This window comes from Pleuronectes platessa, chromosome 22, assembly GCF_947347685.1.
Source record: "Pleuronectes platessa chromosome 22, fPlePla1.1, whole genome shotgun sequence".
NCBI classification, from domain to species: Eukaryota; Metazoa; Chordata; class Actinopteri; order Pleuronectiformes; family Pleuronectidae; genus Pleuronectes; species Pleuronectes platessa.
The window spans coordinates 11035984-11047730 of record NC_070647.1 but is presented as its reverse complement, the minus strand read 5'-3'; the positions used below and the strand labels follow the sequence as shown (position 1 = coordinate 11047730).

General features: G+C 42.7%; 1 protein-coding gene across 1 annotated transcript; it reads right to left on the bottom strand.

The window, feature by feature from the left end:
• Positions 1-39: 39 nt before the first annotated feature.
• On the bottom strand, positions 40-11475 carry pphln1 (periphilin 1). The gene is made up of 4 exons (XM_053415427.1): positions 10283-11475; positions 9469-9524; positions 5321-5461; positions 40-1033 (listed from the first exon to the last, which is right to left on the bottom strand). Exons 1-4 carry the CDS (start codon positions 10287-10289, stop codon positions 767-769), a joined length of 471 nt encoding a protein of 156 aa, XP_053271402.1. The 5' UTR covers positions 10290-11475; the 3' UTR covers positions 40-766.
• Positions 11476-11747: the final 272 nt, after the last annotated feature.

The following is an 11747-nucleotide window of genomic DNA, read 5'->3' as shown; positions in this document are numbered from 1 at the left end:
TGCTGTAAGCGAGAACTGCAATGAACGTAAACTGCTGCCTTAAATATTCAAACATTTGAAATTTCCTTTAATCGGTGACAATAAACAAATTGTAACTCAAATCCTGTTCATTACAACCTTCAGAGACGTTTGTGCAAAGCCTTGTCTCATGTAATCAAAATAACAAAAGCTATGTACAGTTTTTTTTTCATGAGGGATACAAAGTTTGAAAATTTGAGACAACACAATGAAATGAACCTGATCAGGCATTTTCAAACAGTAAGAAATTTATACAATAACGTTTAACATTTGTTGTAAATTGTAGCAGCACCGAGTCAAATATCACATAGTAGAAAGTCACGTGATTGAAAATATTCAATTCAAAATCTAGTCTGGCTTTTCTTTTGGAAACATCACGCCAACATCACTCAAAACAAAATAAGGTTAAAGAATGAGAATCATTTTAACCGTTTTCACTGGGATGTGACAGAGGTGGCCTTTAAATAGACAAAATGTTTTATTTCTGAACATTTGACATAAAAACAACTCGAGAACATTTAATAATCAACATCTTTCAACAGAGGAATTGAATGTAGAAAACAAAAAAAGCTCAGTTCGCAACTAACACTGATCGTCCCCCAGGTTCAACACTTTATCGTCTCCATGCCGAGGTGTTCTTCAGGTTGCCGTGCTGTCAAGTAGCTTCCGTCCAACAATCCATGGTTTATGTCAAGACATCCATCGCGTCCAAGAGTCATTCCTATGTTTAGTCTCAATTAACGACATGTCAGTAAGAGGAGCTGTGATTCACCGCCGTCTTTGAGAGTTTATGGCCAGACGTGGACGGCGTGGTCGAGTCGCAGACAGAGGGCTCCGGCTGCCGCACGGCCTCGTCCAGCTCGCCGATGAAGTGTTTGAGGTCCTCGAGGCAACGCTCGCGGATCTCCCCGAGGTTCTCCCTGAGGGGAACCTGCAGCTGCTTCTCCAGGTTGGGGTCTTTGGCCACCAGCATCTTCACGACGATTCCGAACGTCTCGCAGTCCTGCCGGTACACCTGGACATGGACAAACAGTGTGAAGACCTGATCTCAGACACATTTACACACCCATTTGCATGTAGCTTGAGTTCGACAAAGTGTCGACAGGCAGAGGGTTATGAGGGGATGAGGAGCTGCTTCCTTCCTGTTCTACCTGTCACCTTGGTGTAAATCCTCCAGAGCCTGGGCCGGTCACTCCGGTGTTAACACGCATCGTGTAGCGTCAAACGATAAACACCCATCCTCTCAAGTTTAATGAGGCCCTTCATATAGGACAGGGCAGCTCGCGATGCCATAAAAGCCACTTGAGTGGAGGCTCGGAGACATATAATAGGTGTTTGAGGGACAATGAGGAAGAGGTGCTGGAGTCTTGTTAGGGAGCTGGGATTTCACACCCAGCCTCAAATATCACATAAAAACAATGGAGGGAGCCTGCTGCTTCCTCACAGAGGGGTTCGATTTGTCAAACACCGAAACAGACTTGAAACATGTGTTCCTTCACATGAGCTCACAATGAAATAGACATTTCAACTGAGGGTAATACTTTTGTATCACATTCTGTGGATAAATCCCAGACCCAAGAAATGTAAATAAATCCTGCACCTTAATCTTGCTGAATAAAGTGTTAGTCATAACAAAGAAATTCCAAAGCACCACTTTATGGGGGATTATAAGGAATAAAAACCCTCAACAATCTTTTTGAAAAAAGACTTGAAGAATGAAGAACTACCAAAATCCAAGACACAAGAATCAGACAACTAATTGGACAATGCGGTTTTCTAACTTCAGAGTCATACCTCTGTTTCTCTAAGGGACACTCCTCCTTCTATCTCCATCTGTCCCTCAACCATTTCATGACACACGTGCTTTTCCCTCTTCTCATTTTGTCCAAACTTCCATCTCTTAATCACCTCTCTTCTCTGACCCAGTGAAAGTGATTGAATTGACCATCGCTGCAGTTTGTGACATCGAGTCTCAGAGCCGCAGGCGGACGCACAAGGGCACTTCCAATGACAGGGGCTGTGCACGGATGTGTGTGTTTATGAATGAGCCTGTGCGCTTGTGTGTGTAAAATTAGGCCAGGCCAGGGAGGGTTTCAGCCATTCACTGGATGCCAACAGTGGCTTCTGTGCTGCAGGGCGTTCTAACTCGCTGGCTTATTTATAGACTCCCACGATGTTCCTAGATTGGAGAGCGTGCTCGGAGCTGAGGGGAGATCTCAAATAAAGATCTGGTGGCCAACAGAGTTAATGTAGTAGTGACAACAGTTGGCAGCTTTCCAAAATTGGATTAAACAGACACACCAAGGTTGTTTTCAGACATGAACTCCATGGAGACTGTCCAGGTCAGACGCGACAACAGGAATATGTACGGAACATTCAGGTGAGCGGGGGGTACTTGGTAGAGGAGCAGGAGGCCGGACGTGAGATGAGAAGTTGGCAGGAGGAGTTCCAGAAAATTTCCAGAGCAACTGACTCTGACATTTGCGTTCTTGGATTCAGTCCCTTATAGGAAAATTTATTGAATTCAGTGCAAAAGGAATTTCCTCCTGACGATGACTATTCTGTAATCTCTCCTTCTAATCAATTAATATCTTGTGGTCTAACTCAACAGTACATCTATCTATTCAGCTCTTCTGAGGAAGTATCCATCAAGCACGCTTACGGAAACCTCTATGGATGCTGGGAAAAGCTGTTCCCAATAACAATATGCTGAAATGATACATCCTGTATTCAAACGCACTTCCTGAAATCCCTCCCTTGTTGACCAATAGGGAAGGAAGGGACCGGTTCTTGACTTATTTGGTGGGGACACTCAAGACTTTTCTAAAAGTGTATTGTTCTTTAAACTAAATTTATTCTATAGCCGGAAAAAAGTGCATGTCCTAGTGGATAAACAGGGTTAATTGAAGGTGGGAGAATGGGAGTGAGCTAGAGAGGCTGCCTGGTTTCAGAATTGAGAGAAAGAGAAGAATGATAGATTCCAGATTCACCATCCTCACACATGAACCCTCACTGAGGCTGGAACTGTCTGACTCGTTTGTGTTGCAGCCAAATATATGAGGATTCCTCACAAATGAAATAAAACTCCCTCTTTATGAAAACTGAGGTTACGAGAAGTAAAATCGAATACCCTTTATTGCCTCTCATGCCCTGTCACTCAATATAACCGGTTGGTCGCAGCAGCAGCCAAAGTTAACTATGAAAGAGGTTGAATTTCTGCGGAGTGATTTCAGCTTTGGATCTTAGACTTTTTGGAAGAGCTAACGGTCAGGAGTGTGTTTGTGGTCGTGTGTGGGGATGAGATTGCGAGATCCAGATCGGGTGCACAGCCAAACATCTGGCCGACACTTTTAAAGTGGCTGAACCGCGAGCGCCTGCTGCCAGGGAGACGCTGCGGTGATTTGGCAGAGCACGTGTGAAAGTGTGTGTTAAAATATGTGTCCAGAGTGATTAGCCGCATGTTCTGGGGCATGATGGGAGAATTAATTAGAGCCACCAGACAAGTGCTCGTAAATTTATCGAGGGTTTTATTTTGTGGGGGAACTTTGGCAGGTGACCAAGCACGATGTGAAGGAAAGTTTATCAGGTTTTGATTAAAGAGAGAAAATGTTTTTCTAACGTTTTCCCGCAGATTTGTAGAGAGAATAAGCAAAAAAATGTAGATCTGATTACTTCTTCTCAAGGGCTGGTTGTGTTCTCACTCATTGTCATGACAACATTCCACTTACATTCAATCCAATCACACCAAATTGTGCACACTCATATCAGTTCACTAAATATGCTAGATTGTTCCCCCGTCAAAAAGCTCAGGCTATTCCCTGGGAAATTGGTGAAAATGTGAAAACTGTGATGTTAAAATAAAAAAAGAAGAATGTGGATCAGTGCCATAATTTAATGGGCTCTTTCTTGGCCCATGTCCCATCCTTCCATCAAGTTTTGTGGATATCCATTCTGTAGTTTTTGTGTAAGGTAGCAATCCAGGCTTGTCATGACAGCGTGAGGACAGCCAAGTCACACGCAACTGAGGAAACGCCGCTTTACTGAATCTCATAAAAGCCGAGGAGAGGAAAAAGAGGAGGAGGGAAAAACGCTGGAATAGTCCATAGAAAATGATAGTCATCTAAGAATCTGAAATCCTGGAATGAAAACATGAAACTTCATATCCCTGTGAAAATGGAACATGCTGTTCCGACCACTTTAGGTCTTTCCAGAATTCAAGATTATAGCGGGTGGTGGGAGGTGATGACAGCATTCAAACATTTCCTAATACCTGAGCATGTGAAATAAAGCTCATGCACCCAGTTTAAATGTTACACGGTTTCGTCTTATACGAGGAGCGAGAGGAGTCACAGATGGTGGAGAAATAGACAGGCAGTAAAACGGGCCATAGGCTGCAGTGTCAGCAACAGTGTTATAGCAGCCTGTGGGCCCTGTGGTGCAGCTTGACGTGAGAGCAGAGTGTGTGCCCCAGGGCAGAGCTGGCTCAGGTTTAATGGTCCCAGTAAAGCGGTGGTGGCGCTCACTGGTGCAGGAATTGCCTTCATTAGATAACTGAGCAGAGCTTTAACCTGGAGCCTTGGGTGGTTTTGGCTCTGTTAAATGCTTCACCCCCCCAATTCAGTGTACGTGCAAACCTATATACCGGACTAGACTGTACTTGTGTTCCTGGTTTCATTTATGTGTTCATGTATATGTGTCCTCTCCAGATCACTGTGTGCAGGTCGGTGTGTGTATTTGTAAAGTACCTGGACTTTGCCTTTCACACATGCACAGCACAGCGGGGGGTTCTCTTTACAGACAAATCTTCTACATGTATGGCACCGCTTTTTCACCAGAAGATATTTGATTTCTTTTGATTTTTGCCTCTGACGAGCATTAGAAGCATCATCATTAACCCCCCCCCATGACTGGTGGACAGAGAAGTTAATTTCCTGTAATAGGTGACTGTTCCAGATCGGCCTTTCCAGTAAAATAACCCATGTGTGAGTCAGAGAACCCAAGGTCACCATATGTATCAGATTATAAACTGGAGGTAGAGCGTGTCTCATGCATGCACTGCTGACATTTATTGAAAAGTCTTACAAATTACTAAATTGTAATGGGAGGATAATAAAAACAGTGATTTTCCAAGAGCTGCTGAAGAAATAATTGATTATTGTATTGTATAGCTCTGACAATAAATTAATGTTTTAAATGGAGCTGAAATGTTTAAGAGGCTGTAATATAACAGAAAACTCACAGATTTCTAGAAGTAATGTGCCATTTTAATTTGCGTTTCATACGTTATGTGCTGGAAACGTACCTTCTCTATCTCCTGGGCTTTAACTGCGATGGCCTGCGCTCTTTGCTCTTGAAAACTCTCAGCAGACATTTGGCTCTCCTCCACCAAGGGAGCTACCAGGGGGTCCTCTTTCTCTGGAGCTTCTAGAGGATGGTTCTCCTCCTGAAATGTTCAAGGAGAGAAAAGAGTGAGCCACAATTCCGTGGCGAAAGCTTCTAAAAATGTTTTGAAGGGGAAACCTTTTAAAAGAGAAGGGGGATCTTAAAAAATGCTTTGATAACACATAAAACCATAATACAGAGAAGACTGATTCCAGTAGTTCCAAAAATCAATACACCAAGATGATTGAAATGTCACAGTGATATCTTTAAGATACTGCAGAGAAAGGGAAATGCTATAGAATGTAGGTCAGCAACTTATAGGCGCATCGCATATAGTCAGTACAATGCAATGACCTGAACTATACTGACTAACATCGCAGGAAAAATGTGGTTGATGAAGCGAAGTATAAATAAACGTAGATATCCTGAAGAAGCGGCTCTGGCTGGAAAGGCCGAATCACATCTACAACAGGTCAAAGACTTCAATGGATTAAATATATGCACTATATCAAATGACATGCCCTTTATATCACGCTCTGTTATTACTTAGCGGATTATGACAAGAGCTTGGCTCCAACACCAAGCCTATTTCTCTGTGTAACTGACTCTTATATCTTAAGAGCATCAAAAGTCTAGCCAGATAAGCCATGGTGGGCCATCTAATGGGAAGACTGGAAACTCTAGTACCCACAAGTACGACTGTGAAAGCCAAAAGAAAAGCACAGGGGGTGAAACGAGGCCAACTTGAATCACTGCTCAATTTTTTTTTCTTTACTCATTTCCTGATACTATTACTATTGAAGGCAGGGGAGCAGAACTGCCCAGCCATGACTAAAGGTCCACTCATACATAAAGGGAAGCAAGCCACAGGGTTCGTCATACGTCTAAGATGGTAGAGGGAAGAAATTACAGGAGATGGTACATCACAAAGTCGAGTGTGGTCTAAAATAAAAAGGCACAGCTCATAAAAGCATCATCCAATTATTCCTCCCTCAGATTCCTCCCCTGAAGCCAAGTCCTGTGTGTTCATGTATGTTAAATTGTGTTTGTCAGTGAAAAAAGAACCCGGTCCGCGTATTTCACTGTGGCTCAGTGGGTACTGCCCAACCTGGGAGGGATGTTTTGGTTTCAACACAAAGCTTGGCTTGGGTATATAGAATGTATATAAAGATGAGACGGCACGATCGCTTGCCAAAATAGACGCCAAATGTCTCCTTCGCTGCCACCTGGTGGCTGCTAGCAGTGAAGGTCATAAACCCTGCCTCCCTTATTTTAATGGCTATATATATATATTTTTTTTTTACTAAGACTGGATTTACCAATCATGTTCCGGCAAAAGTCAAACCTTCCAGACAAAAGTAAAAAATATTATTAGGAACATCGTCGTGCACATAGTGTATGTAAAAAAACACTGCTACAGGACAAGTTTGGGGATTATTATAACCACCAACATCTATTAACCAAGCTATTTGGTAGATGTTCCAAAGGATGAAAGAAAACTTTTTCCTGTTATCGCGATTTAATTGTCCGGAATTTACAGCTTTGTATTGGGATGAAACCTTCTGGTGACCTTTGCAGTGCCCGGACAAACTCCACACCCATTAGACCACCCCGGGTCACAGGCAGAGCTGGTGCCGCTCTGTTGGTGCCCCCCTCTTTTTGTCTCTTCTGTCTGGGGTGGCTCCAGAGAGCCTGTGAGTGTTTGTTGAATCCCTGCAGCAGGCAGTGGCCGGGGCCATTAGTGCGAGCTTACTGGGGGCACAGCATAGGCTCTTTCATCTAGGCCAAGGTTATGGGTTTGTGCCCCCCTAGAACCGAGGACAACAATGCACCCCGGGCTGGATCAAACACTGAAGCAGACGCTGCAGTGTGTATGTGTGTGGAGGGGTGGAGCACTTAGTAAAAAACTTTGATCACAGCAGTTGATGGGGTGGCGGTGGGTGGTTCCTTAAAAAAAAAGGACATTAGAAAAAGAGGAAAGGAGTTCTCCTGTGTTGTGAATTTAAAAAAAAATCATCAATGTGCCCTTAAAAGAACTTATCCATTAAGACGAAATAATGGCAACATTCAAATGACCTACAGAAGGATCTTAAAAAGATCTAAAGATGCCTAATGAGATAAATAATGATGCTCCTTCGGCATTAAAGCAGAATTTAACGACAAGGTTTAACAAGCATTTTGATCAAAGTGACTTTGTGACTTGTAAAAAATATTACAAGTTAAGCACATTATGAGGTCATTAGGTGGTTAACCACTGCAATGACTCTCTTTTTCATTTTAGACATTTAGAGCAGCTGCTACAAGAGCAGTAATGTTTAAAAAAAAAGGAGGAAAGAAAATGGGTTTAAAAATGTATAATCAGCCAGAAAGGAAATGTTTATTCTCTTGATCATAGACCAGAAAACATTTCCTTTGGGGAAATAAACCTTTAGTATTTATATTTTCAAGTGTTTCAAAGGTAATTTCAACAGATTTAAAAACTTAGAGCAGTTACTACCACTAGAATCTGATCATATTTGGAACTAACGCTCTTACTTCCCAGACACTTGGTCATGTCTCAGTCCTTGAGAGCAGAAAGCAAACACAAAGTCAGAGTTTGTGTTCGCTCAGTTTAAAACATACAATTTAGCACTTAATTCAAGTGTCTGAAAATCAAGCAAACATGGTCTTGAGGTCCATCAATCTACATAGTTAAGACCAGATTTAGTGGATATATCGTAATTTTGTCAACGCACAGTAAAGTTAACCCCCACAAACTGAATGCTGCAACTACACAACCTTCTTGAAGGGTAACACTGAAGTCTTTACTTTCTCTGCCAACCATACCATATGTTGTGTGTGTAGACACAGGCTGTTGATATATACATTAAGACATTTCCTGTGAGTCCAACGATGCATATCTGCTCCTCACAACCACAAGACCTGCGACAAGCAGCAGACAGTCCCAGCTAACAAACATATTCATTCATATTCTTCAGCAGAAAAAGGAAAAACAGTCTAAAAACGGCCCAATGAGATCCGCAGGGACTCGAAGCAAAGATGCTGTGATAACGTGGCGAGTGGGGATACCGAGTTAGCCTCTTCCCTTCTGGGTGGCCACAGCCAGACACATCGCGCCTAATCACATCTGATTCTATTTACACTCCCCTGCGTAGTTATCAGCAAAACAAGCTATTATTTTCAAAACAGGCAGCGGGGGGTATCCACCTTCAGGACTTACTGAAAACAGTAAAACGTATTTTCTTTTTAAAACGAGGGGATCTACTTATTCGTCGTCACTCGAGCTCCCCTCACTCCCATTAGTTCTGGTGATTGAGGTCTGCTTACACCACAGGTAAACAAAGCCCAGGCCTGGTGGCTTTCATGCCCTGTGTGAGTGCCACTTTAAAACCCATTAACACACTTCAATGGGACTCGATGTTTATTAGAAGGGACGGAATTTAAGAAGTTCCAGGTGCATCCTGCTGTACAGTGACAGGGTGGACAATAAGCGACTTTGGGTCTCTTGAAAGGCACTATATAAATACAAAATATTATTATTATAAATAGAGAGGTGCATCGTACATTTAGAACTGAATTTCTGTTTTTATCGTTTTAAGATCAACCGGTTTATATTCATGAAAAATGATGTGTTCTTGTTCGTCCTATTGAACTAAAAAATGTCAAATTCAAGTGCAAAAACACAAAAGGTATCTTCACACATGACCTCAAGTTTGCATCTCACATATGAAGAATGACAGTTGGGTGTTCTACGACCCAACGCGTTCAGGTGAGGGGTTGCGGAGCATGCAGGAGGAAGGACATGACGTAAATTCCACTGTAGAGATCACATGCTTTTGAGGTAAATCCACGACATGTTCTCCTGCGTCAATCTCACATTAGCTTATTAGGATATTAGGACGGAGTTTCTACTCAGGTGCTGCCAAGAAAACCTCTTGAGAATGTCAGGAGCAACTGACTCGGATATTTGTGTTCCCACATGCAGCCCCTCCAGATGATTTCAGTTGATTACCAGCATGCCTGCAAACAGCGTATAACAGCAAGAAGTAGTCATCTGCGTCCGCTCACCTTGTTCGATGTTGCGCTGTGTGGAGAGCCTTCTCTTGACAGGCCGGGAATTTTGTCTGGAGAAATGAGAACAAGACCACAAGAAAGTTGGACATAGTCAAACTTCAGCCAGGACAAACTGAAAGTAAAGTAAGGAACAAGATACTAGAGAGGAAGGAAACAGCAAGAATTTAATGGAGGACAGTGGACGATTAGTGAGTCCAGAAAGAGAGTGCGTTTGAGGACTTTAGGGAACAGGTGATGAAGTTTAGTTTCAGGATCCAGACAGGTACCGAGGCTAGAACATCTGGAACAAACAACAAACATGGCGTTTGTCTCCGAGCTCCAAACCAGTGAGAGGATTCACCGGCCATCTTGATAGTCACCTCCTATGAACAAATACGAGCTCTAAGCACTTAAATAAGAAGAATAAAAACATCCATGAGTGGAAACGTCGGCTTCAGGAATATCCATCAGACATCCTATCCCCTCTCCATCTTCATCTTCATCCCCACACGACCCGGTGGCATCTTTATGAGGCCTGACAAAGTGGCAGACAGAGTGGAGAGGACGACTGCGGGACACATTAGAAACGCTCCCTCCATTTCACTCGGGTTACACAGACTGGGAATAAGTTAAGTTTAACGATTATAACCTTTGACTATTACTGAAAACAAATCCTCTGCAGGTCAACTCATTAATTAATATTGGGAGGGGGGGAAATGGCCGATGGTGCCGAGACTTTGCAGAGAACGGTAAAAAGGAGTCGTGCTGAAATCGACTATTTCCTCAGTTAACTTCTCTAAGCTTTCTATGACAACTCTTCTGTACTTACCAGTCATCTTGGTCTGAGAATAAGTCTCGTCATAACCTGTAGGAAGACCAAACCATAAGGTCACTGGCTGTGAACATAATATCTACGATTGTTTCTCCTATAGCAAACACGCAAGCATGCTAACTGCTCCGATGCACCACTAAAAACAGTTCTGCACTACTTTCAAATAGGCTGTAGTCATTTCAGTCATTGTTTATTGCCATCTTGCAACCGTTTGAAATTTCGCCTTATTAGCATGACGATGATGTCACATGGTCAAGTGAGCTTCGTGAGTAAAAAAGCACGGATCATATGGAAAAGGGAGAAAAGGCCCGGATGAAGATGGTAGCAGATCTGAATAAACAGGGAGGTCAGAAGGTTTGAATCTTCAAATCCTACAAAGAACATGCAGCGAACCAGGAGATACTTTAGCACTTTTCTGTTCCACTTGATTCTGATTACTTTCAGTTAAGCTTCAGTGAAAGTAGTTTCCGTGCATGTGTGCTGTCAGCAAGATGCTAGTTTGAGGATTGTGAGTTAGTCAGTCAATCTAGTCAGATTGTTGCTGGACCATAGACTGTATATAAAGATGGACGACACATCTCAACTTCCTCCCATTATAAAGAATTTAAGCCAGAGAGTCAGCATTGTCCTCAATCTGGAACCAGTGTGTGCAGTGGTGATCGGGGGAGGGAGCGGATGGTTTCAAGGTCACGTCAATGGAGATATTGCTTTGTTATGTCGGCCATCTTTATGTACACTCTATCCTCTGTTCAATCTTTGAATATTGCTCCAGACCAGAAAATTCAAATCAGAATCAGATCAGTGTAGAAGTGCTAATGCAACTCCAAAACAGGAAGTAGAAAGGTTTTATATGAAAGACCTCATTACACCAAAATCACAACAACGCTCTAATTAAGAGACAAAACAGATGATGCAATTTACTTCAGACCTGGGTGAAAGAATGTCAGTGTCATAAAGGTTTTCTGTTTAAATTGGATTCCTTAGGTTATATTATAGGTGCTCTATTATATTCATTAGGGTTGAACTTGAATTTATCAATGCTCATAACTATCTAGAGGCCTTAAATGAGTGATTTCCTCCATCCCTGCATCTTTCTCAAGATTTAGACATCTTAGAGAAAAGAAAGCCAACATTTGTCTGACATGACAAAGATGCGAAGAGACATACGAGGAACAACAGATGATCTTATTCTTCACCCAGGTCCAAGCTCATGTGCACATGGCTCCATGTACAGACCCATAGTGTCATTTCCGCCCTGTTGAGGAAAGAGCGCCCCCCAAAGGTGCTCTGTGACACCCACGAGACCATCGGGACCGTCTGCACCTGCAAAGCCAGCCGGCCAGATTATCAGTTGTGGATTGACAGTAAGTAAAACCCAAAAAATTGGTGAGAGAAAATAAAAACGGAATAATATAATTTTCTGTGGGTGGTTGTCCTGATGTGAAAGAGCTCCACACTGCGT